Source organism: Talpa occidentalis, unplaced genomic scaffold, assembly GCF_014898055.3.
Source record: "Talpa occidentalis isolate TD23 unplaced genomic scaffold, MPIMG_talOcc4v2.1 talOcc4.16, whole genome shotgun sequence".
NCBI lineage: Eukaryota > Metazoa > Chordata > Mammalia > Eulipotyphla > Talpidae > Talpa > Talpa occidentalis.
In genome coordinates, this window is record NW_023601653.1 from 343,007 (window position 1) to 369,506 (window position 26,500).

At 72.0% G+C, this 26,500-nt stretch overlaps 2 protein-coding genes across 6 annotated transcripts; both read left to right on the forward strand.

Annotated features, from left to right (window-relative positions):
• Nucleotides 1-276: 276 nt before the first annotated feature.
• MLC1 (modulator of VRAC current 1) lies at nucleotides 277-8,474 on the forward strand. 5 transcript variants are annotated; one of them, XM_037515200.1, is made up of 12 exons: nucleotides 277-456; nucleotides 1,173-1,262; nucleotides 2,426-2,479; nucleotides 2,600-2,701; nucleotides 4,579-4,680; nucleotides 4,902-4,973; nucleotides 5,317-5,433; nucleotides 5,708-5,764; nucleotides 6,049-6,171; nucleotides 7,021-7,173; nucleotides 7,948-7,962; nucleotides 8,403-8,474. In XM_037515200.1, the coding sequence occupies exons 1-12, from the start codon at nucleotides 277-279 to the stop codon at nucleotides 8,472-8,474; spliced, it is 1,137 nt and encodes a 378-aa protein (XP_037371097.1). The 5 variants fall into 5 exon arrangements, with proteins under 5 accessions (XP_037371097.1, XP_037371098.1, XP_037371100.1 ...); XM_037515201.1 differs by lacking the exon at nucleotides 5,708-5,764; XM_037515203.1 differs by lacking the exon at nucleotides 2,600-2,701.
• Nucleotides 8,475-12,735: 4,261 nt separating this feature from the next.
• On the forward strand, nucleotides 12,736-26,066 carry TTLL8 (tubulin tyrosine ligase like 8). The gene is given in 14 exon segments (XM_054695967.1): nucleotides 12,736-12,941; nucleotides 13,568-13,659; nucleotides 14,323-14,455; nucleotides 15,058-15,131; nucleotides 16,004-16,132; nucleotides 16,838-16,952; nucleotides 17,201-17,326; nucleotides 18,444-18,557; nucleotides 18,560-18,629; nucleotides 19,202-19,350; nucleotides 21,123-21,366; nucleotides 21,746-22,181; nucleotides 22,568-22,792; nucleotides 25,769-26,066. Coding segments are annotated over 14 exon segments (2,088 nt in total). The 5' UTR covers nucleotides 12,736-12,793; the 3' UTR covers nucleotides 25,802-26,066.
• The last annotated feature ends 434 nt before the right edge of the window (nucleotides 26,067-26,500 follow it).

The following is a 26,500-nucleotide window of genomic DNA, read 5'->3' on the forward strand; positions in this document are numbered from 1 at the left end:
AGCCCTGCCCCAGGCTCTCGGGGCTTCTCAGGAAGGCGGTTCTGTCCACCTGTTAAAACAGGGGCTTGTTCTCAAGTTTGAGAACGCTCAGTCGGTGCAGGCCCAATTTCTTTTACTGACGACTTTCAAAAAAGCATGTTTTGAAAGCGACTTGTTTAAATCAGCCATTTGTCAGAGCGCTGGAAAGTAGATGCTGATGGTGTTGCTGGTAACTTGGGGGCCGCACAGGTGACCGCAGGCCCGTGGCCGCTCATGTCCTGTCTGTCCCCGAGCGCCATGACGCGGGAGGAGCCAGGCAGGGAGGAGCTGGCTTACGACCGGACCCCCACCCTGGAGCGCGGCCGGCCAGACGCGGGGGGCTACGTGCCGGGCCCCAAGCCCAGCGACCTTCAGCTGTCCACGCGGCTGCCCCGGTGCCTCAGCCACAGGACATGGGTCTTCTCCGTGCTGATGGGGGTGAGTCTCACCATGGGGCCTCAGACGTCATCCTCGGCCTGTGGCCTGGCGGGCGGCCCCAGTGGTGGGGTTGGCAGGGCCCGGTCCCCCTGCTGCTCCTCGTGCCTGGGCTCCAGGGTCCCTTTCCTCCATTCCCAAGATCTGTAGCACCGGCCCCGCCGGCCTCAGGCTGAGGCTACTACACATCCCAGCCGGGGAGGGACAGCCAGGGCCCCGCCAGCAGCCCTGTGCCCCGCAGCCCGCACGGGAACCCACCCCTGCTGTGGCCCCGCCTAGGGGTGCGTGTGCCTGGCCACTTCTGCCCCACACCCGGGTCCTCGGGCCCCAGTGGGTGTGCGTGACCCCCTACCTGGACCCCCCAACACTGCCATTCCCCGTGGCCTCCGCTCTACTGTGAGTTCCCAATACCTTGGGGGCCCTGGGGGCCCCTTGCCACAGGAGGCCCCACTCCAGGGTCCCCTCCCAAGTCTGCTGCAGAGGGGCCAGTGGGGCTGTTTGCCAGGCTCTGCACCTGCGGAGTCCGGAGGCCCCAGACTGCCCATGTTGGGGTGAGGGCGTTTTCTGGAGGAGGCCCCTGTGGCTCCTGGCAGCACCAGGCCCAGCGGGGGGGGGGGGGCGCTGCCACTAGGGGTGTGCCCCCAGTGGGTCCCGCTCCGGCGCAGGGCGGGCGAGGGCAGGTGCGCGCTCAGGCCCGCCACGCCGGCTTCCTTTCGCAGAGCTGCCTGCTCGTGACCTCGGGGTTCTCGCTCTACCTGGGCAACGTGTTTCCCTCGGAGATGGACTATCTCCGCTGCGCTGCAGGCTCGGTGAGCGCAGCGGCGCCCCGGCGTCTTCGCCCTGAGACCCGGGGGACGGGAGCTCCTCATCCCCTTGCGGGACTGCAGCCTCGAGCAGGCTTTACTGCTTTCGAAACGACTGATGGGTCAGACTCTCCAACCCGGAGCCGGTGCTGGGCCGGCAGGAGTCCCCTCCCCAGCCCGTGCTTATGGATGCACCAAGGTGGGGGCTGCCCCCCACCCCCCGAGGGGCGACCAGCCACCCCACCCGAGGGCCGGCCCAGACTCAGAGGGGCCCTCTGGGCAAACCCCACCCCAGCTTCTGAGACCACAGGCCGTTTTCACTCTCAGTGATGGTCACCCGCACCTCAGCCCCCCTTCAGCCCACGCCTCCCCTCCCCTCACGGGGGTGGGGGACAAGAACAGGCCACTTGGGGCCCCTTCTCTTGGCCACACAGCCGGGGGCTGCCCGTCCCACACTGCCGCCCGCGCCCCGCCCATGCCCCCACCCCCCACCGCCCTCCCCCTGCCCTCCCCATGCCCCCCACACCCCCTCGCCGCCTCCCCCTCCACCCACCCACGCCCCCAACACACCCCTCTAGCAAGGACACGTCCAGGCAGACTCGGTCACCTGCTCTGGCCTGGCCACGTCCCCAAACATCTTCAAACACAGAACAGACGCCTTCGTCCCTTCACCCTGTGCCCCCACCCCCGGTGCTGCCCAGTCTCCGCTCCCTCAGAACTGCCTGCCCGTGGGTTCTCCTGGGACCTCGCCGGGGCTCCTGTTGTGCTCCCGGCCGAGGCTGCAGGAACCGGGGTGCCCCCTCTGCCCGACCCCCCCACTCATCCTCTCCCTTATGCCTGCCCCAGCTCGTGGGGGCCACGGCGAGGGGTGGGGGCAGGCGGAGGGGGCCGTGTGGGGCAGCCCACCCGCGCTGTGCGGTCCGGGGCAGGCGCGCCCGGTGGGAGGGCTTCAGCCCCCAGCGCGTGTGTCAGGTCATGGGAAAGCGCACGATCTTTCAGAGCAGAGCTGTTGGGGCACCCGGCCTCTTGGCCCCCGGCGCAGCCCTGGGGCACCGCGCTGTGCTGGGCACACTGGGGTGGACACGCGCACGTTAGCAATACTGTAAGCAGCGCTGACTGCTCGGGTCCGGCTGGTCAGGCCCCGGTCACCGAGCTTGGTTTCTCGGCAGTGCGTCCCCTCCGCGATCGTGAGCTTCGCCGTCTCCAGGAGGAACGTCCACGCTGTGAGTCCACGGGCTTGGAGGCGGGCGCGGGCAGGTGCGGGCGGGGGCTCTGTGGCCCCGCGGGTCCTCCTGTCCCCCTCTTTCTTAGGTGCCCGGAGGGTACAGCCCGTCTCCTTGCAGATTCCTGACTTCCAGATCCTGTTCGTGTCGGCCTTCGCCATCACCACCACCTGTCTGATCTGGTTCGGGTGCAAGCTCGTCCTGAGCCCGTCGGCCATAGACGTGAGTCCTGCCCGGCGCCCTGCTGGGCCCCGGGGCGGCGGGCAGCGGGCGGCAGGGGTGCTTCGAGAGCTGTTTGTTTCTGGAAGAAACACTGGCCTGTCCTGCTCCGGCTGCTCGGGGCAACCCGTGGCCGCCCGGTGGAAGCCCCCCTCGTCGTGGGGCTGAGCGGGCAGGACACGAGCCGCTGCCCCAGGGAGCCCGAGTGGGGGAGCCAGTGGGGAGCGCAGAGGAGAGCGCACCACCCTGTCCCGGGCCCAGCAGAGGTGACCAGGAGCTCGGCCTCAGGCCAGCGCGCCCCCGACGCCCCGCAACCCACGCCCCGTGCCAGAGGCTGCCCTAGCGGGCTCGTCTGGGCTCGCGCCCCGATCAGCGCTGCCTCTCAGCCTGCGCCCCCCCGCCCCCCCCCGTGGGCCCCCACGGCCCCCGACATCCCCCCACACGCCGCCCCCCGCCCCCCGCGCCGCCAGCCCAGCCCCGCAGCTCCTGTCCCTTCGCGCCAGCTTTCACCCAGTCTGGTTTAGAACAAGCTCCTGGAAAGCGCGGCTGGGGCTCCGCCCACCGGGGCTCCCCGGGGCTCCCTGAGGGCCGCCTCCTTTGTGCTGGGTCTGGACAGGTGCGTGGCTGCCCAGCCGGGTGCTGCCCGCGCCCCTGTCCCCGTGTGAGTCCAAGGCGCCCCCAGGTCTGATGGCTGCAGCGGCGTCCGCCTGCCCCCCGCCCAGCGCCCCTTCCATCCTCCCCGCCCGCGGCCCAGCGGACGCGCCCCGGGAGCGCCCCGGCCAGGCCCTGGCAGACTGTCCCGGCCAGATCCGCCGGCCTGACTGGGCTCGGAGCACGTGGGACCCCGGGAGCCCCGCGTCCGTCCGCAGCGGGGTCACAGTCCCAGTGAGAGCACGGCGGGGGGCTGGCCCACCGCTGGCCCGCGCGGCCTCACCCTGCCGCGCCGCGGAGACGCGAGAGTTTGCAGGAACGCAGAGTCCCGCCCCAGCTTCCCGCTCGGGCCAGAGCCCGGCTCGGCCACCGGCGCCCCGTGACTGTCCCCCTCAGCCCGGCCTCTCCCCTGGCACCGTCGTCGCGCGGGCAGAAGCTTCACGAGCAGGACGGCTGCTCTACGCACACCCCTGACAGGGACAGGCCGACGCCCCATGCGCCCTCCCGCCGCCCACCTGCCGCCCCTCAGCGGTGCCTCGATTCCCCCCTGGCCTGTCCAGGCCCGTTCAGAGGTGGCCGCTGACCCTTGTCCTCTTGCGCATCGGCTGCTGGGCCGCACCGGCGTGGGCTGACCGCCGCATGCGATGGCCTTGCCTCGGGCCAGGCTCACGTGGAGCCCCGGGGGCCCCTCATCCTCAGTCTGGCTGTGGGGATTTCCCTTCCTGCACCTCCAGACACCCCAGGGGCAGAGCCGAGGGGGCCAGGGGAGTAGGACGTCCCTCCAGGAAGGACAGCGGGGCGCAGGGCTGCCTGGCTGTGGGTAGCGGGGACGGCCGTGGGCAGAGCTCGTGGGACACAGGCTTGGGAGGGGCAGCCCGCACCCCAGTGGAGCTGCCGGGCTGAACGCTGCTCAAGGGGTGCCGGGGTCGCAGGGCCGGGGCTGCGGGCGCCCCGCCCCCAACCCCACCCAGCTGGCCGTGCGTGGACTTGGCCACGGGGGGCAAGAGCGGCATTCCCCCCCCCACCCCGGCAAGCACGCAGAAAGCGAGGCCAGAGGCTGGCCGCCTGCGACCCCAGGGCCGAGTCCAGGCCTCGCGCCGAGACTGCCTGAATCCAAACCCGGCCAAGCCAAAGGGGCCCAGCGCCCAGGGAGGGGGACCCGAAGCCCCATGCGGCCCCCCGCAGCCGAGCGCGTGAAGCCAGGTCTGGTCGCGCCGCTTCCCTTGCAGATCAACTTCAACCTGATCCTGCTGCTCCTGCTGGAGCTCCTCATGGCGGCCACAGTGATCCTGTCTGCCCGGTCCAGCGAGGCACACGGCAAGCTGAGAAGGGTGGGTGCAGGCCGTGCGGGCCGTGCAGGCCCAGCTCTGGGGCTCCTGCACCCCGCGGCCTTGTGGGGGGAGGGGGCAGAGGACCGCAGCCGAAGAAAGCCCCGTGGGCGGCCCCGGCCCGCTGCTGGCCACCTGCCGGGCAGCGCGTCTGCCTCCGGAGCACTGGCACGGCCTGGACACCGGCAGCCGCGGGCCTGCCCACAGCGTCTGCTTCTCTCCAGGGCTGCGTCCCTGAAAGCACCCACCCCCTGGACGAGGCGGCCTTCCCGGCCCGGGCCCTCAAGTCCTACTCGGTGAGAGACTGCCCCTGGGGCGGGGCCGGCGGCTGCGGGTCCTGGTGGACGCGGCTTCCCCCCAGCCCGGCAGCCCTGGGCGCCTGCCCCGCCCGTGTCTCTTTGAAGGGCGCTGAGCTCTGCTCCCATGGCCCCGGCAGCCTCTTCCTCCTCCTGGCCTTGCTGTCTCCTGTTGCCTGGCCCCCCCACCCCCCCACCCTGTGGGCCAGAGCAGGGGTCAGGCTGGGGGGGCCCTGGTCTGGGGGTCCAACGGCCGGGGCGTGTGCCCCGCGGGGCGGACCTGGGGTGGGCGTCCGCGTCTGTGCCCTGGCCCAGCCCGGCCCCACGTCCATGGCACCCACAGGTCATCGAGGTGATTGCCGGCGTCTCGGCCGTCCTGGGTGGCGTTATCGCTCTGAACGTGGACGAGTCCGCCTCGGGCCCGCACGGCTCAGTGACCTTCTTCTGGATCCTGGTGGCGGTGAGCACGGCCAGCCGCGGGGCTGGCCCAGGGGCCGCAGATGGAGCCACTGTGCCGGTGACGGGCAGAAGCGGGGTGGGCGGGGACTGGGGCCAGCCGCTTGCACCGTGGCCATCAGGACCCTCCAGGGCTGGGGCTGACGGAATGTCTCACCAGGCACTGCAGGCCACTTGGCCTCTTCTTGGCCGCTGCTTCTCTGCCTAGCTGCGGGCAGCGGAGGCCACGTCTGCAGTCTGACCCCAGCCAGTTGCCGCTCATGTCTATGTCCCTGCAGTGCTTCCCGAGTGCCGTGGCCGGCCACGTGGCGGCAGAGTGCCCCAGCAGGTGCCTGGTAGGTGTGCCGGACCCTGGCCAGCACCCTGGCTGCTCCTCCCTGTCTCGCCCGAGCCTCGCTTTTAGCCACCCGTGCGGCCGGACCTTCATGGGCGCCGTCCAGGCAGCCTCCCCGTGGGGGGCAGGAGGAGCTGGCTTTTGGGCCAGGGGAGGTCACCCTTCCAGCGTGGACAGCTGTGCCCCATGGGAGGGGCTGGGATCGCAGACCGAGCGGCTCAGCAGGAGCCCCAACGGCTGGGCCTCTGTCCCCGTGGGGCCCAGACGGCGTCTCTGTCCGGCCAGGTGGAGGTGCTCATCGCTGTCAGCAGCCTCACAGCCCCCCTGCTGTTCACGGCCGCCGGGTACCTGTCCTTCAGCGTGATGAGGGTCTTGGAGATCTTCCGGGACTACCCGCCCTCCATCAAGGTAGGGCTAGGGTCTCTGGCAAACCCTGTCCAGCTTCCCTCTGTGGCCAGTCAGCCCCAGCCACCTGCCCACCTGCCCCACGGCTGGCCGCTGGCGCCACCCAGCTGCTTCCATTGTCCTGCTTCAGGCCCCCTGGGGTGTCCTGGCCCTGGACACGCATCTGCTGCGCCTGGACCCCCACCCGTGTTCACATAAGGGGTCAGCTGGTGGCCATGAGACTCTCTGTTGCCTTGCCATGGGCTTGGGGTGAGCGAGGGGTTGAACTTTGCCGGCAGGACTTCCTGGGGCGGTGCGCAGCTCTGGCCCCAGGCGCAGGGGCTTCCCTCCAACCATGCGCTGTGTCCAGCGTGGAACGCCCCCAAACTTCCCACGTGAAAGTCCAGGCACGCGGAACCACCCAGCCCCGAGCTGGACAGGCCTCCCGCCGCTCCTGCCAGGAGGACGCCCCAGGCCTAGCCACCATGTCCAGCTGGCTCCCTGTGGACGCTGGCAGTCCCTGGGGCCCTAGCCCCAGGCCTCAGCCACCTGCAGGCCATCTTTGTGCCCGTTAAGCCCAGAGCAGCAGAACTAACACTAAAACTGCTTCCTTAGGTCTCCTCTGTGGAGCTGGCGCCAGCGCTCCAGGTCTCCAAGCCACAGGCTTCGGGGGCGGTCGGCCGGGGAGCGGGTGAACCGGGGCTTGTCCACATGCTCTGGCCCTGCTTGCTCTAGCTCTGGAGCTGGCGGCCCCGGGTGGGGTGGGTGGGGTCCGGCCGTGGGGGGCACAGTTGCGGGGCCACCTGCGCGGGCTCCCGCGGGGCCCCCGTGCAGAGGAGGGCCATGGCGCTCACCGCTGCGTTGGCCCCACAGCAGTCCCAGGACGTGCTGCTGCTGCTGCTGCTGCTGGAGCTACTGCTGCAGGCCGGGCTCAACACGGCCACAGCCATCCAGTGTGTGCACTTCAAGGTGGGCACGGCCTGGGGCGCCCCGCCGGCTGACACGCAGGAGCGCCCGGCTGGCCAGGTGAGGGCCCCTTCCCTGGCCTGGGGCGCCGCCCGTGCTCTGGCTGCCCGCAGAGCTGCCATGTTGCCGTGGGGTTTATAAAGCGCCTGGAAGTCTTGAGCAAGACCCGCGACGCTTTCTGGGCCGGCCAAGCCAGCACCATCCGGCCCTGAAAAAACACGTCCCGGGCTGGCCCTTTCCGCTTTCCTCTCACAGTGCAACGGGGTTGCAGGGTGCACGCAGGCAGAGCTTCCTCCTGGCCTCTGGGGGTGCTCTGCCAGGGTGGGGCGCTCCCAGCCCACCAGGCTCCCTGCAGCCCAAGCTCTGGGGGGGAGGTACACCCTGGCCCTTTGCAAGGCTTCAGGCTGCGCCGACCATCTCTGCCCAGGCCCTACCACTAGGCCGCCATAACTGAGAGGCCAGGCCGGCGTCCCCTTCCCTGGGGCTGCCCGTCCAGGCCGCGTTCTCGTGGAGAACTGTCCTCGAGGCCTGCGGTACCCTGTGCACCAGGGGCAGCTGCTCAGACCACCAGGGCCGCTGCAGGGTAGACTGGAGTCGTTCCCGCTAGGTCCGGTCTCAGAGCCCCTCTCCCGTGCTCTGCGCACCCCCTCACGGCCTGGAGCTGCTGGCCTCCGGGCCTTTGCACGCGCTGCTCTTGCTGGGGCCCCCGCCCCAGCCCCCGCCACCTGGGTGCCACTTCCTGCCCGGTGGTGCCTGCCCCTGCGGGGGTAGCCTGGACCCTGGATACCTGCCCCATCCCGTGTTGGGATCAGAAGGCACAGGCAGGCTCTGGAGCTGCCAGGCCAGGGGGTCGGGCCTGGGGACTGTCCTGTCTCTGGGGGTCCTGGGGGTCCTGCCTCGATGTTTTCCTTCCTGAAGGCAGGCCCGTGGGGAGGGCTTCCCGTCGTCCAGGCCAGGCCCAGCGCCCTCTCTACAGCGGCAACCGCCCCTGCCCCGAGAGGACCAGGGAGGCCTCTGTGCCCTCCGCCCCTGCCTGCCCGCCCGCCTGCCCTCAGGCGACGCTAGCGAGGCCTCGGAGCAGGTGCAGACCCTGGGCCCCCACCGTTGGGCTCAGACGAACGCCCCCAAACCACCAGTCGGGCTTGTGCAGGGCCCACCCACCGGGGCCCCGCGCCTCCCCAGGCAGTGGGGGCAGCTGGACGCACTGGATGCGCTGGCGCTGGTGTGCCCCCCACTCCAAGCACAGGGGTGCCCAAGCTCAGGCGGTCACGTGTCCTGTCTCACCGCAGGCCAGAAGCCCCCTGAAGGAGTTTGACAAGGAGAAAGCCTGGAGAGCCGTCGTGGTGCAGATGGCACAGTGACCGGCGGGAGGCCGACCCAGCAGGCCGCCCGCACCGCAGACCCCCTGGCGTCTCCACCCCAGGGTGCCGCGAAGGGCCCCTTTGGTAGTTTAATTCTGAAATCAGCAAGTTAATTCTGAACTCTTCCGGCTCACTGGTCCGGTCAGCTCGGCGTGTCCCCGGTGGCCTGACCGCAGGGGCAGCGCAGGGCCCGGGGGGGGGGTGGGGAGGGGCCCACAGAGCTGGGCTTGGTGGCCGGCCCGCCCGGCGGCCCCCGCCTCTGCCCCTCCACGCTGCCTGGGGCAGACCCACCTCTGCCCAGGCGTGTCCCCCACGTGCCGCGGCCTGCCCTCGCCCGGTCACACAGGCGCAGAGGCCCACAGTCTGCTCTGGGCCTGGGGCTCTGGCACCTCTGCGAAGCCCACACGAAGACAGACAGACGGACAGCACACGTCAGGTGGGCCGGTCCAGGCTGACCGCCGCTGGCCGGGGGGCCTGCTCCACTCCCCTCGCCTGGCTCAAAGAGCAAGAGCCAAGGGCCTCGCTGGGCGGTCCGTCCCCCGCCCCTCACTCAGCCGCCGTCCAGCGGGGCCGGGCAGCACGCCCCTTCTCCCCGCACGCCGGGGCGCCTGGAGCTGCCAATGTCTCCCAGGGACACCCATCGCCCCAGAGAGCCGAGAGCCTGTTCTAAAGGGAGGCGTGCCCATCGATTTAGGAATTTGGGGGCAGATACTTCTGCCCGTGAGGAGGCTTTGCTCTCCTCCAGGTGGGGAGTCCTGGGGGTGTCAGTCCCTGCTCTTCTTCAGCCAAGGTGTTGGGGCGCAGCTGTCGGGGCGGCGGGCCCTCCAGTCTCACTGCTGAGTGCAGGAGACAGCTGCGGGGACCCCCGGGCCCGTGACCCTCAAGAGAGCTCTCCAGCAAGCAGGAGGGATGCAGGCCAGACTCCCGAGAGGCCGCGCACGCCAGCCCCAAAGTCCTGTCCGCAGCCCTGGCTGCCCCGTCAGAGGTCCAGGAGGTCCGGGAGGCCCCCAAGCCCCCAAAGCCCCACCCGCACCCCAGGGGACGCACTTGAGCAAGGACCCTTCCGCACAGCAGCCCCTCCCGAGCCCTCCTGGAGCCCACCTGGCCACTGCCCTCCCCGCTGCACCCTTGGGGACGGCGCTGGGGCTTCCAGCAGACGACACAGGCCCACAGGGGCAGCCCAGCCCCTGGCGCTGCTTGGGCTCCAGAAAGTCTGAGCTGTGGAGCGTGTTGGGTGGGGGCTCTGGGGCCTTAGGCTCCCTAATTTTAGAACGGCCTGGATCCCCCCACCCAGTGTCTAACTCTGCCTGAGTAATAAACGCTAACTTGCGCCTGCGCTCACTGGGCCTCCGCACGTCCCTGCCCGGCTCTGAAAAAAGAGGTCAGTGGTAGGGGCTGGAGGATTCCTGGACCCTGGGGGTTTGGGGGGGCAGCCCAGGGTCCCCCTGCTGGGGCGGAGGGCTGGCCCCACCTGGTCCTCCCAGCTGATTCCCATCCTGGGCAGAAGCTCGCCGGTGGGCCATCTTGGGAAGTTAAACGTGAAACAATTGTTTTTAACCCAATGAGATGCCGGTTAGGTTTGGGGAAGCCCCTGGAGGCCCCCCATGCTGGCCCCGCGGGAGGGGGACAGGACCTGGCCTGTCCACCCGCAGGCGAGGCCCCAGGTGACCCTGGAAGGCTCGCACTCCCTGCCGCCTGGGCGCACGGCGGGCCGGCCGGAGGGGACACCAGTGCGCAGGGGGGCGGGGTGCGCCCTCTCGCCCATGTCGGCGCCCAGGGGAGAGGGCGGGCGGGGCCCCCCGCGGCGCCCGGCGGTGGGGGCGGGGAGGGGGCCGGTGCCCCTGGAGTCTTTGTGACCCGGCGTGAGGCGGGTCTGACCGCGGGGCGCGCAGCCGGGCGGGGCGGCACCCGCGGCCCCGGCGGGCGGCGAGACCACAGCGAGCCCCGTCCCCGCCGCCGCCATGGCCCTGGCGCTCGGCGGCCCCCGCCCCCGCGCCGGCCCGAGCCCCGCCCCGGCCGCCGGCCCCGACCCGCGCCCCGCGCCGCGCCCCGGCGCCCCCGACGGCGGCCCCGCGGCGCCCGCGCGCCCGCGCCGCGCCGGCCCCAGCTGCAGCCGCGCGCGGGGCCCCCCGCCCGCGCGCCCGCGCAGCCCCACGCCCCGCGCCGGCCGCCGCCCGCCCCCGGGCCGCCGCGCGCGCCCGCAGCCCGCGCCCCGCGCCGCCCTGCCCGCGCTCGTTGCCCCGGGCGACGCGCGGACGCCGGGGGGCGCGGCCGGGGGCGGGGGCGCGGCGCGCGCCGCGGGGCCGGGCCGGGGTGAGCCGCGTCCCTCCCCGCGGAAGCCCGGCCCGCCCCCCCCCCCCCCGCCCCGACGGCCCGCGCGCCCCGCGCCCCGGCCCCGCCCCGCCCCGCCCCGCCCCGGAACCCGCCCCGCCCCGGAGCCCCGGCCCCGGACCCGCCCCCGCCCCCGCCCCGGCCCCGCGGCCCCCCATCCCCGCCCCCGCCCCCGCCCGCCCCGGACCCCGCCCCCGCCCCGGCCCCGCCCGGGCCCCCCATCCCCCCCCCGCCCCCGCCCCCGCCCGGGAGCCCCGCGGCGCGCTGACCCGGCTCTCCTCGCAGGGGCGCGGGCCGCAGCCGGGGAGCACGGCGGGCCGCCGCCGCAGGCCGCGATGGAGCCGCGCGAGGACCAGGGCCCCCCGCGCCCCGCGCGCTCGCCGGAGGGCGCCCGCAGAGACGAGAAGAGTCTGTATCGCCCGCGGGCGCGGGCTCGGGGCCTGGGGGCTCGCGGGGGCTGCGCGCTCGGTCCGTGCGGGCGAGTCCCACGGGGGGCGGGGGGCGCCGGGGCGGGGCGGGGGGGCCGGGCCCTGTCCCCGCCCGCCCCTCTCGGCCCTCCCGCCGGCCTGGGGTCCCCGGCCCGGCTCTCAGGCCCCCCGCGGCCGGTCCCCGTGTTTGGGGGCCTCCTGGTGGGGGTGCTGGCGCCTTTGCTGTGTCTGGGCTGGGGGGGCGCGGGGCTGGGGGTTCCCCAGGAGGGGGGGCCGGCCCGCTGAGGGGCGCCCAGGGGTTCGCCATGAGTGTGATGTTTCTCCGGGTTTAAACCCAAGCGCCCCTTTGCTCCCTTCGAAGGAGGGCGTCTTGGACAGGCCGTGGGGGGGGCAGGCTTGCTGCAGTCTGGGGGGCGGGTCCCCACCCTCGCCACCTGGGCTCCTGGCGCCGCGGGGTGGTCCTGCCCTGGACCTGACCTGTCCGTGCTCCTTCAGGACTTTCTGTCCCTCGGCGAGCGGGGGCGCCTGGGCTCCGCTCTCGCGCTGTCCCTGCGGGTTCATTAAATTTGGGGCGTCGTAAGAACGACGGGGGCCTGGTGCCCAGTTACTGGAGGGCCGGCGTGGTCCCCTGCGCAGGGGAGCCTCCCGGCCGGGCTTCCTGGGAGGCGACAGCTTCCCCCGGCGCTCGCGTCTTTGACAGCAACAGGCCGCCCGGATCTGTGCCCGGCTGGTCACTGCTGGCCCGAGAGCAAACGTCCATGCCGGCCGGCTGCCCAGTGGGGCGGAGGCCGCCCCCGGCCACGCCGCCGTCCTCTCGTCTTTCCCGACCCGCGTGCTCCGACGCTTTTTGGCTTCTCCGAGTTGTTCCAAAGGGCCCGGTGGTGTTTGTTCAGTTTCTCGGCAGCGTTTGCCGAGGCGCGGCCTCCGCGGCGCCCGCTCTCCTGCCCGTGGTCCCCGGCGGCCGTGGGGAGGCGGAGGGCCCGCGCGGGTCCCTGTCTCTCTAGCGGCAACATTGCCTCGGCCGGTGTCGCCCCATCGCGGCCCTGGCCGCGGCTCAGCCTCTCGCGCTCACCCCGCTCTCGGCGTTTCGGTTCTGGCGCCTCCTTGGGCCTTGGCCCCATTTGTCTGCAGGGTTGCGGCTGGAGTGCTGCGCCGCGGGAGGCCCCGTGAGGGCCGCTCGGCCCGGGGCTGTCGGGACTCCGCGCCGCGGGGCCTGGGGCCCCGGCTGTGGCCGCCCCACCGGGGGCCGCGCGGGGCGGGCAGCCACGTCAGAGCCGCCGGGGCCTCCATGTTTTGTCTGCTCCTTCGTTGCCGAGGGGCAGTCAGAGCCCGACGGGCCGGGGCCGCGTCGCTGCAGCGTCCGCCTGAGCCCCGTCCGGGAGTCGCGGGCACCCGTGCGCACCTTGCGGTTTGTGTTCCTTCCTGACAGACAGATCTTTGCGCTGTCTTGGAATCGCTCCTTGGTCCTTATCGTGACTTCATGAAATTTGTTGTTAGTATTTCTGAGCTATTTCAGCGGGTATTTTCACATTTTCTCAATAGTTACACGTATCTGTAACAATGACAGTTTTTACAAACCCCAGTTTCTCTCAGAGCCAAGACAAGGACAGTAACTCCTTAATGACACCCAGCACGCAGCACACGCCCCCCACACACGCCCCCAGCACGTGCGCCCCGCCTATGCACCCATCTCCCCAGCTTTCTCCAGGTAGCGTTCCGTAGGTTTGCTCAGCGTGGGCCCGGGCAGGACGCTGGCGGTGGGGTCGCGCTGGCGACGTCCCCTGCGTGGGCCGAGGCTTTGGGCTAAAGCACTGGCGTGTGCCTGGTTCCTGGGCCACGGGGAGCACCCGCAGGGGATGGCCGAGCCACGGGGCTGCTAGCCCCCCTGTGGCCGGGGGCAACCGGGGCACGGGCGAGAGGCCGGGTGGTCCAGAGGGCGTGCCTGGCGAAGCACAGAGGCTGAGGTCCAGGCTGGGCACCTGCGGGCAGGCGCAGGGGGAGGGCGGGGGGTGGCCAGGGCTGCCTGGCAGAGTGGCTAGCGGCTGTCCTGTGTGACCAGTGCCTGGGCCCCTGCGGGTCTGTGCGTGGGCCCCGCTCCAGCCGAGCAGACAGGCGTGGAGAGGGAGCTGACTTGGAGGGCATGGGTGCGAGAGCTGCCCCTGGTGTCTGTGGGCAGCAGGCAGGTGCCTGAGGCGTTGCCAGAACAGGCGGGGAGCTCTGCGGGCGGGGCAGCACGGGCAGTGGGCAGAGCAGGCTGGGTGCCTGGCCCTGGGGAGCCGTGGGCTGTGGCTGGGAGGCCTTCCCTTCGCTGCCATGTCCGCCTCTCTTTTGCAGAATTAAAACGAGGGATTTCCCAAGAGTTGATGTCATCCCCCCAATTAGACAGATACAAAATAGCCAAGCAGTTGACAGAAAAAGCCATCAAGGTGGGTGCTCTGGGGCTTGGAGGCAGGAGGGGGAGCGCTCCCTAAAGAGGTCTTTTTGGGAATTGGGAGCGTGAGTCTGCTGCTGGCCCCAGGCCCAGGTCCCGCTCGCAAACCCGAGCAGTGCAGACAGCAAGCTTTGGCCTCCCAGCCGGCGTGACCCCAAGCCGGCTTCTGCTCACGGTGCCCCCTGCATCCAGCCCCCATGGGGCCAGGAGGGGGCACCAGGGTGTGCCTCCTCGGGACCCGATTCCCGGGGAGAGCAAAGCCTGCAGGCAGGGGAGCTTAGGTCTGGGGGAGACAGCACGGAGCTCTTTATCTGGGAGCAGGTGCAGCGTATCCTCAAAGTGTGCAGCCTCTGCTTTTGTTGGTTTGTGGGAAGCAAATGTCCAGGCTGCCAGGTGGTCCCCGGGTGTGGAGGAACCAGCGTGGCAGAGTGCACCCCCTCGGCGCCCCCCTCGGTGCCAGGAGGGCCCCATCCCCGCAGGCAGTGGGGCGGGTCCTGGGTGGTGCCCAGCGCCTCCCTGCCCGCCCCGGAAATGCCTGCGGGGGTCTGGGTGTCAGGGTGGCCTGGGCGCCCAGTCCACGGCCCCGCGCGTTTCCCCGCCTCCCCCAGAGTCACTTGTTTTCGGGTCTTTAATTTGAAGTCTGCTCTTGTGACTTGAGGAAAAGAAGATCTTCTCCATCTACGGCCACTACCCCGTGATCCGGGCCACCCTGCGCAGGAAGGGCTGGGTGGAGAAGAAGTTCCACTCCCTGCCCAGGGCCTGTCCAGGCGCTGAGGACGCGGGCACAGCTGGTGGGTGTCTGGGCCGCTCCACCTGGGCGTTCCGTCGGGGGGACCCAGAGCGAGCTGCTGGCTGTGGGTGGCCCTGGGGCTCCCCTGCCTGTGCTGGGGGCAGAGGGCCCCACTGCCATGCCGGGGCAGGCTGCCCCCGGCAGGGCCCGTGCACAGGCTGACCGCTGTTGCTGCTCAGAGGCCCACTGCCCCCACCGGGCCAGGCCTCCAGCTTCCGCAGTGTCCACTGCCTGTCGTCCCCCAGCTCCCTACTTGTCACCTGCAGACCACCAAATGTCAGCTGCGGCCCATATTGGTCCCTCAGACCCTTACTGAGGCCGCATCTCCCACTCTGCCGAGGGCGCCTGTGCCTCCTGGCGAGGGGCCCTGCCCCAGGCTGCTCTCGCCATGGTGGGGACCCCACAACCCACCCTCCCCAGGGCCCTGGGCCCACCCCCACGCCTCCAGGCCCAGCACTCAGCAGAGGGCCCTGCAGTCAGTGTGGCCTCAGGACCCACAGGGGGGCTCCCCCTAACGCCGGTGCTGAGATCCCTCGGGTGTCGTCCCTTGTGCTTGGGGCCGGGTCTCGAGGCCACACTCTGACCCCCGGGCTGTGCTTGCAGAGAGCAAAAGCACTGACGTCAGCGATGCAGGAGAAGTGGCCTTGGATGGCACAGAGGACATCCACGAAGTGATGGTAAGGCCCAGGTCCGGGCTGGGCGCCTGCGGGCAGGTGCAGGGGGAGGGCCTGGGACCCACCCCGCTCCCGCCCGGCCCGAGCGCCACCTGCCCGCAGCCTGCCGGGCCCCAGCCTGCCCGCCCCGCCCACAGCCCCGCCCCGCCCACACCCCGCCCCGCCCACAGCCCCGCCCCACCCCTGAGTGCAGCCCCGCCCTGAGCCTGCCCACAGCCCCGCCCCGCCCACAGCCCCGCCCACCACTGAGCCCGCCCCACCCCTGAGTGAGCCCCGCCCCCGAGCCAGCCCACAGCCCCGCCCCGCCCCCCGAGCCCCGCCCACGGCCCCGCCCCTGAGTGAGCCCCGCCCACCCCTGAGTGAGCCCCGCCCCCCCAGTGCAGCCCCGCCCCACCCTGATTGAGCCCCGCCCCACCCCTGAGTGCAACCCCACCTCTGAGTGAGCCCCGCCCCGAGCCCCGCCCACGCCCAAGGCCCCGCCCCTGAGCCCCGCCCACAGGCGCTGAGCTCCGCCCCCACCATGTTGAGCCCTGGCCTGCCCCGCCCACCGCCCCACCCCGGCCCCACCCGGAGCCCCGCCCCCCACGTGTGCGGACCCGGCCTCTGGGCCGCGGCCGGTGCTGGCCCTGGGGGGGACTGGGTGCCCCTCCCCGTGTCCCGTCTGTGGGGCCGGCCCGGCCGCTCACAGCCCTCGGCTCTGCTCGGGCGCGTCTTCCCGGGATGCGGCTCCCTGCCCGGGCCTGCGCGCCCGGCCCTGCCTGTCCCAGCGCCCCTGCTGGGCCGCCCACCCTCGGGCAGGGCAGCCCCGGGAAGGCGAGCTCCGCCGCCCGTTCAGCCGGCGAGACCCGCGGGGCGCACACGGCTGCTGTCGCCAGTCCAGGCTGGCGAAGAACGAGACGCCCTACTTCCTCTGGACCATCAAGAGGGACGTCGTCGACTACCACGGGCTGAGCGGCGAGCAGGTGCTCAACCACTACGGCAGGACGGCCTCCTTCACCACCAAGGTGCCCGCGGCCGGCCTGGCCAGCCCCGTGCCCCGCCAGGGTCAGCGTCCAGCCCCGCCGGCGCCCCCCCGCCGCGTCCCTCCCCAGCCACGCAGGCCCGGTCCAAGGCCTCTGGCTCCGCTGCCGCCGCGGGCCCACCCGCTCTGGCCGGGCGCCGAGCACCCCCACACCCCGGCTCGCCCTCACCCCTGGGAGGCCCACAGCCCCTCCCAGGAGACCGCGCCCGGCTCCTCGAGAGGGGAGGCTGGGGTGGGGCTGCCGTCGCCGACCAGGGGGAGGCTTCTCCAGCCGGGGGGGCCACCCCGTGGGTGAGGACGGCAGCGGGTGCAGGAGGGTCGGGCTGAGGCCCTGGCCATCCCGGGCTCCCGTGGGGCCTGGCCCGTGCCTCCTCGCCCAGCCCCTTGCGTGTGCCCTGCGGTGACCCGGCCACGGGGCCCCTGAGAAGCCCCCGCGGGAGCGGTGGCCTCTGCCCCCCCGCCGGCAGGCCTGGGGTGGTGAGCCGGGCGGCCCAGCGCCAACCCCCGGCGTCTGTAACCTCAAGTCCAACGTCCGCGGGCCGGGTGGGCCCCGTCACCGCTGGAGGACGGGGAGGTGGACGCCGCGCCCGCCGCCCGGCCACTGACCGGCCGCGCCAGGCCTGGCCTGCAGCCCAGCTCGCAGCCGCCCCCGCGCGGGGCGGGGAGGGACCGGCGGCCTTGTCCCCAGATCGGGCTGTGTGTGAGCATGCGGAGCCTGCCGTGGTACGCCCAGGCCGACCCCGACGCCTTCTTCCCGCGCTGCTACAGCCTCTGCACGGACGGCGAGAAGCAGGAGTTCCTGGGTGAGCGCCCTCCCGCGCCGGCCTGAGGGCTGTGGGGGCCGCCGCCCGGGAGGTCGGGGCCTGGGGCTCGCGGGACGGTCTCGGAAGGGCTGAGGAAGAAGGGCGGGAGGCGGTGAGGGTGCCCGGCCGTGGCCCTGGGGGGCCGGGGGCGCCAGCTGCGAGGGTCGCCGCTGTGGGGCGCCAGGGCCCAGCGAGCTGGCGAGGGCCCGGGCCGGGGGCGGAGGGGCGAGGCCTTCGTGTCCTTGCAGACGACTTCCGGCGCACCGCCGCCTCCAGCATCCTCAAGTGGGTGGTCAGCCACCAGGGCTGCGCCCCCGGCAGGGCCAAGGCCCCGCGGGAGGAGGCCAGCGACGGCGACCCCGGCGGCAGGAGAGGTCAGTGGCCGGGGCCCTCGCAGGGGGCTGCGGCGGGCAGGCTCTCCGGGGGCGGCCCCTCACCCTTCGTGGAGCGGCTCCGGCCGGGGGTCCTTGCGCAGCAGTGCCGTCCAGGCGGGAGCCGAGTCCCGGCCCCCAGGGTCTTGGGGGACAGTCTCCCCGACGCTGCCCTGCGCCCCCTAGCGGCAGCTCCCGCTCGGGCCGTGTCCCTGCCCGGGGCTTCCCCACGGGGGATGTCTCACCCGCACCCCAGGGCCCAGGGCTACCCTGCAGGGCTCTGCTGGTGGGAGCCGCACCTCGGGGCTCAGGCGGGGGGCTGGTGGCGGGGTCCTGGGCCCCTCTGGACAGAGCCAGTGGCGTATGGGTCGACAGGGGCACGGGGCCTTGCAGGCGTCTTGAGGACCAGGCCGCTCTGCGGGGTGCTTGGTGGGAATTTGGGGGGCTGCGCTGTTCTGAGACCGAAGCCCCTCCCGCCCCCATGCACCCCGACCCCCGCAGGGCTGCCGGCCTTGGCCTCCCGCCGCCGCCCAGGGCTGTCTTCTGCATCTGCACTGGCCCTTCCGGCGCGGACCCAAGGAGGCCATTGCCGGCTCCCGGACCGCGCGTGCTGCCCCCGGCCCGGCGCTCCGGGACCCTCGGGGCTGGCTCCCGTGGCGTGAAACTGGCCCCAGCGCCCCGGCATGGGGTTCCTGGCGGGGGGAGTGGCCCCCGTCCCCCTCATCAGTGGCCTCCTGGGGGCCTCCCTCCCTGGGGCCCTGCCCCCGAGCACTGTCACCCGCCCGCGGCCTGCATCCCTGGTGGAGCAGAGACCAGGGCTGCCTTCCCGTCTGTCCATCTTTCCACGTCCGTTCTCAGCACGCCAGACTGGAAACCGGGGTGACCATGTCGCTGGCGTGTGGCCCTCACCCCACGCGCCCCCGAGCATGCGCTGGGACCCCAGCAGCAGCCCTTCGCTCCCGGGTGTCCCCGCCAGCGCCGCACAGCCGGCCCCTCCGGGCGGCCCCGTGGACCCGGCGCCCTGGCCTGGCGGCTGTCCGGGGCTCGGGGCTCCCGGAGCGGACGAGGGAGCGGCGTCCCGGCTGGGGCCCGGCGTGTGGCCACCTGCCATGTGTTTCAGCTCCTGAAGACGCAGAGCCCGCGCTGCAGGGCCTCTCGGGGCAGCTGGTGGACGCCGCCTGCAGGGTCTGCCAGGCCTACCTGGGGCGGCTGGAGCACGAGGACATCGACGTGGCCGGGGGGCCGCCCTGGACCTCACGGAGGACGAGTGGAAGGACCTGACCCAGAAGTACTACGCCCTCGTGCAGTACGGGCGCTGGCGCCGCGGGCGGGCGGGCGGGCGGGCGGGCGGACGGGCGGGCTTCAGCCTCTGGACACGGCCCCCGCCAGGTGCTGGGCATCGGCTGCCTATCTGCAGATGGGGGGCGCAGTCTGGGCATCGGCACCTGTGTGGGGGCTGGGGGGCCCTTGTGGGTCGGGTGGCTGGGCACGTGGCCACGACACGCCTTCGGTGCCACTGCCCCGCCACACCCCTCACCTCTCCCACTCACGGGGACCCCACCCCTGCTTGAGGGACGGAGGGAAGCAGATCTCTGGCCAGTCCCTGGCTCGCTGGCCCTCGCAGCCTGGGGCCCAAGGGCTTTCCTCCCCCTCCCGAGGACCAGTCCCTCCAGGGCCCGCTCCCCGGCACCGTGGCCAGCAGAGGCCTGGGCAGCAGCCGGGCGAGCGAACGGACGGGAGCCCTTGGGGCCGAGGGCCGGCCCGGCCCCCACACCCCGGGTGGCTTGTTCTTTGCCTTCCTGCCCCTGTGACCCGCTGAGGTGGAAGCCTGGGGGGCCTCCCCCGGACCTCACGTGCCTCCGGGGTCTTGCTTTACAGCGGCGACGCTTTCATCTCCAGCCCCAGAACCCACCTCTCGCAGTGCCAGGCTCTGCTCAACAGGATCGCGTCCGTGAACCCGCAGACGGAGATCGACGGGCTGCGGAACATCTGGATCATCAAGCCCGCCGCCAAGTCCCGAGGCCGAGGTGCGCCCGGGGTGCGGGCCCTGAGGCCGCGGAGCCAGCGTGGGGTGGGGGGCCTCGTCTCAGCGAGGCCGTCCGCCTTCAGGCTCGCCCGGTGGGCAGCACGGCGTGGGGTTTCCGCGCCCCTGCGCTGACATGGACGGCGCCTCCCGCCCCACGCGGCCGTGTTGTCGCGGTGCCGGCGGGTTCCCTCCCCGCCGAAGGCTGCGCTCTGCGTGTTCCTTAAAACTCACCCGGCGGATTCGGGGCGGTTCCTCATCGTATTTCTGCTTCCGCGGAAGCGCCTCTGGGCTGCCTTTCTTTTTTCAGTTGCCCTTGAGCGACCGGCCCCCGCCGGACTCAGATGCCCTGGCCCCGGGCCGGTCTCCCTGCGCGCCCGCGAGCCGGGCCGTGAGACTCCCCAGGGGCAGCTGTAGCTGCACCCCCGTGAATGGCAGGGGGCCGTCTCCTTCCCCTGAGCGCCGCGAGGACTCCACTGGCAGTTTGGATCTTCTGTTTGCTCCTTGAGTGACTTTGAAGGGTCTCCTTGTTGCTTAAAATACACGCGCGGGTCCCCTTCTGCGGCTTTCACAAATCTCTGCTACTCTGCGGCGCCGCCGCACTTGGTCCTAAACCCCTTCCCCTCTGAAACGTCTTTGGCCAGCGGGCCCCGCGCCCGCCCCGAGCCACCCTCTGAAAGGGCGTCTGTCTGCTGGCCGCCCCCCCGCCCGCCAGCCCTTCCTCCCGCTGGGGACCCCGCCTCCCGGGGTGCTGTCTGGGCCCGCCCTGGTCCGCGCCCGCAGCCCAGGATGACCGCGGCGGCTGGCGTGGCGTCCTAGGCTTTTGTCTCAGGAGGCCGGGGCTGTCTCCCGCGACCGAGGACACCCCTGTCTTGCGCGGTGACACAGCTCACTTGTGGGTGCGGCCGTGGCCCCTGCGGTGGCGTCTCCCCTCCCAGCCCGTCCGTCACCGCCCCACACCTCGGCGGCTCAGCGCTGGCCCGTCCCCTGCTACTTGCGGGAGGACAGGGCCTGCCCATCAGAGGCCCCGTGTCCAGCGACACCTGCAAGCTCAGGGCTGTCCCCACAGAAGGCGGCGGGGAGGGCCCCAGGGGACATGGCTGCACAACCCTGGCCCGCAGGCCGCTGCGGCTGGCGCGCTGCTCTCGGCACCGGCTGACCGAGGGCGGCCCGGGGAGTCTGCGGCTCCTGCAAGGCCGGCAGCCCGATGTGCGGGCCGTTCACCACCCCCTCGGTCTCCTCCTCCCACCCTTGGGAGCCCAGGACCGTGTGGGTCCTCACCCTCAAAGCAGGCCCTGCTCCCCTGCCCTGCGCCCAGGCCCCTGCTGGCCACCTGGACGCTGCCTGTGGGGGGGGACGGGCTTTCTGGGCGTCCTCATGCCACCCCCACCTGTCAGCCTCCCCTCCCGTCCGTCCACCAGCCCGTCTTCACCCGCATCTCCGGGCGTCACCGCCTGTCTGTCTCCACCGCCTGTCTGTCCGTCCACCTTCTCTCCTCCAGCCTTCACGCCCCGCCCTCGCCTCTGCCTTCACCGCAGAAACCTCGCTTGGCTGACGGTGTCCCCAGCCTGCAGCAGCCCTGCACTGCCCACGCCCGCGCACCCCCGGCGCCGCCCTCTGCCCCGGGAGCCCCGAGCCCTCCCCGGGGCTGCCTGTGGCCGCGTGTGTCCCGCGTGGGCAGCCGTGTGCCCCCGGTGTGCATAGAGGTGCACCTCTGGGGCCTCCTGTCCTCTGGGGCCTCCCGGCTGGGCGGGGCTGACCGCGGTTCTCTTGCAGACATCGTGTGCATGAACCGGGTGGAGGAGATCCTGGACCTGGTGGCCGCAGACCACCCGCCCCCCAAGGACAACCGCTGGGTGGTGCAGAAGTACATCGAGACGCCGCTGCTCATCTACGACACCAAGTTTGACATCAGACAGTGGTTCCTGGTCACCGACTGGAACCCCCTGACCATCTGGTTCTACAAGGAGAGCTACCTGCGCTTCTCCACACAGCGCTTCTCCCTGGACAACCTGGACAGGTGGCGGCGCTGGGGGCGCCCCTGCGCGGCGGGCAGGCTCAGCTCTCAGGAGCTGTCGGGCGGGAGCTGAGGCCCGGGTGGCCCCGGCCGGTGTCCCTGGTGGGCTCTGCCTCTCCCCGCCCGGTCCCGCGGGCCGTCCCGATGCTCCCTCTCGAGGCTGCCCCGGCCGCGCCCTTGGCGCCCTGCGGCGGGACCAGCCAGGACGTGGCTGGGGGCCGCGGGGGCGCGATGGTGCGACAGGGGGTGTGGGGCGGGGGTGGGGGGCGGGGCCCTGGGGCAGGGCTCCTGGGTTAGAGCCCGGGCGATCCTCGCGGGTAGGCCGGGGCCGGGGCTGGGCCGGGCCGGGCAGGGCCTGCCCCTGACCGCGCGTGCCTTGCAGCGCCATCCACCTGTGCAACAACTCCATCCAGAAGCACCTCAAGAACGACAAGGAGCGCAGCCCGCTGCTGCCCTGCCACAACATGTGGACCAGCACCCGGTTCCAGGAGTACCTGCAGCGGCGCGGCCGCGGCACCGTGTGGGGCAGCCTCATCTACCCCGCCATGAAGCGCGCCATCGCCCACACCATGCGCGTGGGGCAGGACCACGTGGAGGCGCGCAAGAACAGCTTCGAGCTGTACGGCGCCGACTTCATCCTGGGCCGCGACTTCAAGCCCTGGCTGATTGAGATCAACTCCAGCCCCACCATGCACCCCTCCACGCCCGTCACGGCGCAGCTGTGCGCGCGCGTGCAGGAGGACACCCTCAAGGTGGTGGTGGACCGCAAGCTCGACCGCAACTGCGACGTGGGCAACTTCGAGTTGCTGTGGAGACAGGTGAGCGCTGGCCCCGGGCCACGGCTGCGTGTGGGCCGCCGCCCGCATGTCTCCCCTCCCCCCCAGCCGCCCCAGCCCTGCCACCGGGCGGCGCTCCCTGCCCCGGACTGGCCAGGGTCCAGCCTCCCGGTCCTTCTGGGCCGTTCCTCTGCAGAACGACAGTCTCCCTCCATGCCCTCCTGTGGGGTCTTTGTGGGGGCCTCACCCACCCTTCTGCGGGCCGGGCGGTGGGGCAGCCAGGGTCTGCCGGACCTGAGTCCCACCCCCTGGAGGAGGCCCGGGGGCTGCCCAGCGGCGGTGAAGCGTGGGGGCTGCTCTCTGAGGCCTCAGGCCTGACCGGGGTTGGAGGCGGGGCGCGCGGCCCCCTGACCGGCCTCTGTCCCCAGCCCGCCGTGGAGCTGCCGCCGTTCCACGGGTCCGACCTCTGCGTGGAAGGCGTCGGCCTGAGGAGAGCCAAGAAGCCGATGCTGCCCATTTCCCATCTGAACTTCCCGCCTTCGCTCTCGAACATTCAGCCCCTAAAAGCAAGGTGCCCCTCGGCTGCCTCCGACCCGGCGCCGCGACCCCTCGCCGCGGCCGGCCAGCGAGACTTGAAGCCCAAGGACGAAAAGGTACTGCCCTGCGCCCTGCCTGCGCCCCTCAGGCAGCCGGCCGAGAGGAGCTCCGCGGCAAGGCCCCCCCACGCCGCGCCCGGCGGGAAGACGGGGCCCCCCGCCGGCAGCGCCCACCCCGGAGACAGTCAGGCCCCGCGACCCGGGCTTGCCAGAGCCGAGGCCGCCCAGCACCAGCACCCAGACTCGGGGCGCTCGCTGGCCCGGGTGTCCGTGCTGCCGCACGTGAGGACTGCGCGCCGCGCCCTGGCCCGGCCGTTCAGCGCAGCAGGTAATGGGGGTGGCGGCGAGGGGCGGCCCTCGTCTGGCCCCTGGCGGCGGGTGTGCGGAGCGGGGGTGAGTTTGGATTTGAACCCCACCTGGTGCCGGGCCAGGACAGAGCTGACCCTGGAACGGGCCGGGCGGGCGGGGAGGGCAGCTGCACGGGCGCGAGGCGGCCGAGCGTCCACAGCCCTGCCTGCGTGCCCGCGTGGCCGCGAGGACTGTGCACCCTGTTCCGGAGACGCCCGGGGGCGCGGGGTGGGGGTGCCGCCTGTCTCTGCCTCTGCCTCCCGCTGGCCGGGCCTTCCCTGGGGTCCTGCGCCTTTGTGGGAGCGTCAGGACCTAGGAGTGCTTCTTCCTGGGCTTGCTCAGATTCCCTTCCAAGGACAGCAGCGGTGTCCCCAGCGCCATCTCGTCCTAGCTCCACGAGACTGCCAGGCCCCTCAGCAGGCCTCCCGGGGCCGGGGTGCCACAGGGAGCCCCTGACCAGTCCCCTCAGGCCCCTCCCTCCCCGCAGGCCTCTCTGAACATGCACCCACTCCAACGGGCCCAGGGTGGCCCCGGGCCACCGGCCCCACTGGCCTCCTGCAGAGAACACGGGCGCCCCCTGGGAAGTCTCGCGATGCCCAAGCCAGATGCCAGGCCAGGGCTCGGCCAGCCTCCTGACCTGGAGGACGGTGCAGAGACCCACGCTGGGGTTTGCCCTGCCCTGGAAGCCGCTGGTGTGGTCTGCGGCTGCCGCATGAACTCCACAGAAGACAGGCGACCCTGGCGGGGGACGAAGGCTCTATCCCGGCGGGCGGCAGCCGGCCTGCACAGTGACCACCCCGGCCCACAGCGGCCTCTGGCCAGACAGCCAGTCCTGTCCTTGGGCAGCTCTGCCTCCTGCACCCTCATGGGGCATTCGGACTGCCCTCTGACCTTGGGTGTCCCTGGAGAGGCTTGGGGTCCACACGCACCCCACATTCAGCCCTCAGGGCCCCAGCAGTGCCGCCTGCACCCCCTAGCGTCCTCCACGGCCAAGGTGTCAGCTTCCCTTTTCTTACTCACCTACACCACGACCAGCCCTTCACCTGGAAGGACCAGGACGCTGCTGATGGGCGGCAGCAGGTCTCCGCCCCAGCCCCGCTGCCTGCCGGCCCCCAGGGGGCTCACGAGGGGCCTGTGGCGTTGGGAGCCTGGGCGCCCCGCCCGGGAAAGCAGGTGGCAGCTGGATCAGCGGCCGCGGCTCACAGCAGGCGGCCCGCCCAGGTGGACCCGGGCTGGCGGGCATCGGGATAGGGGGCTCACGGGGGCAGGTGGGATGCTCTGCCCAGGCAGCCCTGACACCCCAGCTGCTGGGCCTGGAGCCCGAGCGGCCGCACAGGCCCGGCTGGCTCCCCTCGGCCTGCAGGACAGCCCGGCGGCCGCCGCCCCTGTTGTCCTGCCTCACATGGGTTCACCTTTCCCTGCAGTCAGCCACCCTCCTCCAGCTCTGGCATCTCTGCGCTGCTCCTGGCACTGGCACTGCCCCATCCATGCGCCCCCCTCCCTGCCAGCCTCTGTCCAGTGGGTGCCCTGCCCTCGTCCCTCCAGGCGCCCGCCTCTCCTGAGTCGCCCTCCTCTGCACGCGGTCTCCGCACCTGGGCCCTCATCCACCCAGGCCAGCCCTGGGGCTGGGCTCACCTGGCATGGCAACCAGCCAGCTCCTGTTCTGTGCCATTCAAACTCGACTCCTGGTCCCTCCGCCCCACCCTGTGCCGGAGATCCTGATGGGCGTCCAGCCGCTGCCCCTCCTGCCCCAGCGGCTGCAGCAGTGGGTGGGTGACGGTGGCATGTGGCCTGGCCCCAGGGCTCCCGGGCCAGACCACTGCAGGCCAGGGAGTGCCCTGCCCCAGGCAGACGCAAGGGCGCTGGACAGGCCCGGCTGAGGCCTCTGGGCACTGTCTGGTCCCCAGGCACGCGCTTGGAGGCTGCTGGGTGGCCCAGGGCTCGGGGTGAGTGGAGAAGTGGCTCAGGTCAGCCACCAGCGGGCAGGCCCAGGGGAGGAGCCAGATGGGGCCTTGAAGTCCAGGCCCCTGCAGCCCCTCCCATGCCCGTGTGGTCCCATGTGAGCGGGGCTGCCACTTCTGGGGGCCTGCAGTTGTCCACCCTCGCGGTGGATGCCCAGGCTGGCTTTGGGGTGCCCATGGTGGTGACAGGGCTGGTCTCAGGGAACTTCAACACCGCTTCCTGCAGCAAGCCCACCACCCTCTGCACAGGCCCCGCCCTGGCCCCCACAGATACCCGCAGCCTTGGGGTGGGGAGGTGGCAGAGGGTATGAGGGTGGACAAACAGGGCGAGGGCGCCCCAACCCCCAGCCTTCACCCAGAGACGTGAGCCCCAGGTCCATCTTGTGGCCTCAGAGTCCAGGCTTTTCCAAGTGCTGACCAGGAGGGTGGGGCAGGTCCAGCGAGGAGGTGGGGGCTGGAGTCCCACGGGCATGGTCCCAGGGTCACGTTAACGCGGCCAGCAGTATGGTCCTGGGGCCAGTGGGCTTGGTCTGGGTGTGGTGGGCATTATTTCACGGTTAAGGGCGCTGCCTGGGAGGCCGTGGGGAAGGGCTGCCCAGTGGGGGAGTCTGTGGGCGGCCCTGCCTGCTCTGGGGGGTGGGGAAGGTGGGCTTTGGGCGTGGCCGTGTCTGTGGGCGTGGTCTGGCCGGGGACTGGCCTCAGGGGGCCCCTCTCTCTCCCCAAGGGCTGCCAAGGGACCTCCCTGCTCCGTGCCTAGTGTGCCGCAGCTCGCTGCCACCCTCCCGGCCCTGCAAGCGCTGCCTCTCCTTCTGCGCCTCCGTCCTGCAGGGCGTTTCGTTCGTGCCACTCGGAAGCCCGTGGACCCTGTGACGCCAGCGCCAGGGCAGCTGCGCCCCAATTGGTGTCCGCCCAGGCCCGCGGCAGGAGCGTTGCTCGCATCTCTGGAGACCTGCAAAGCTGGGGCCGGGGATACAGAGCTATTTTCGCGAAATTGCGTGTCTTAACCACGGTGTTTCTTGTGGCACCCGCACCCCTTGGCGGGGCCTGTACCCCAGCCAGCACCTGGCTCCCCTCTCTGCACCCCATGCCCCTCACCCACACTTAACCCCTCACCCCACACACCTCAGCAAGAGCACTGACCCTACAGCTACACCCTCGCCCTGCACCCCACACCCACGACCCACACCCATCACACCCCATACCCACAGCCTTGAGGCCCTGCCCACACCCCTCACCCCCCCTGCAGCCCACGGGCCTAGCCCGACCGCACACCCACAGGTCACGTCTAACCCCTGCCCTATAGCCAACCCCCACCCCGCCCCGCACACTCCTTAGCCCTCCCCTGGCACCCGCCCCCCGGGGCTTAAGCCCCCCAAGGTCATGTCTTGGGTTTCCTCTTTGGGAGCCAACCCAGGGCGCCCAGCCCTCCCGGCCCCACATGCAAAGCTCCCCAGAG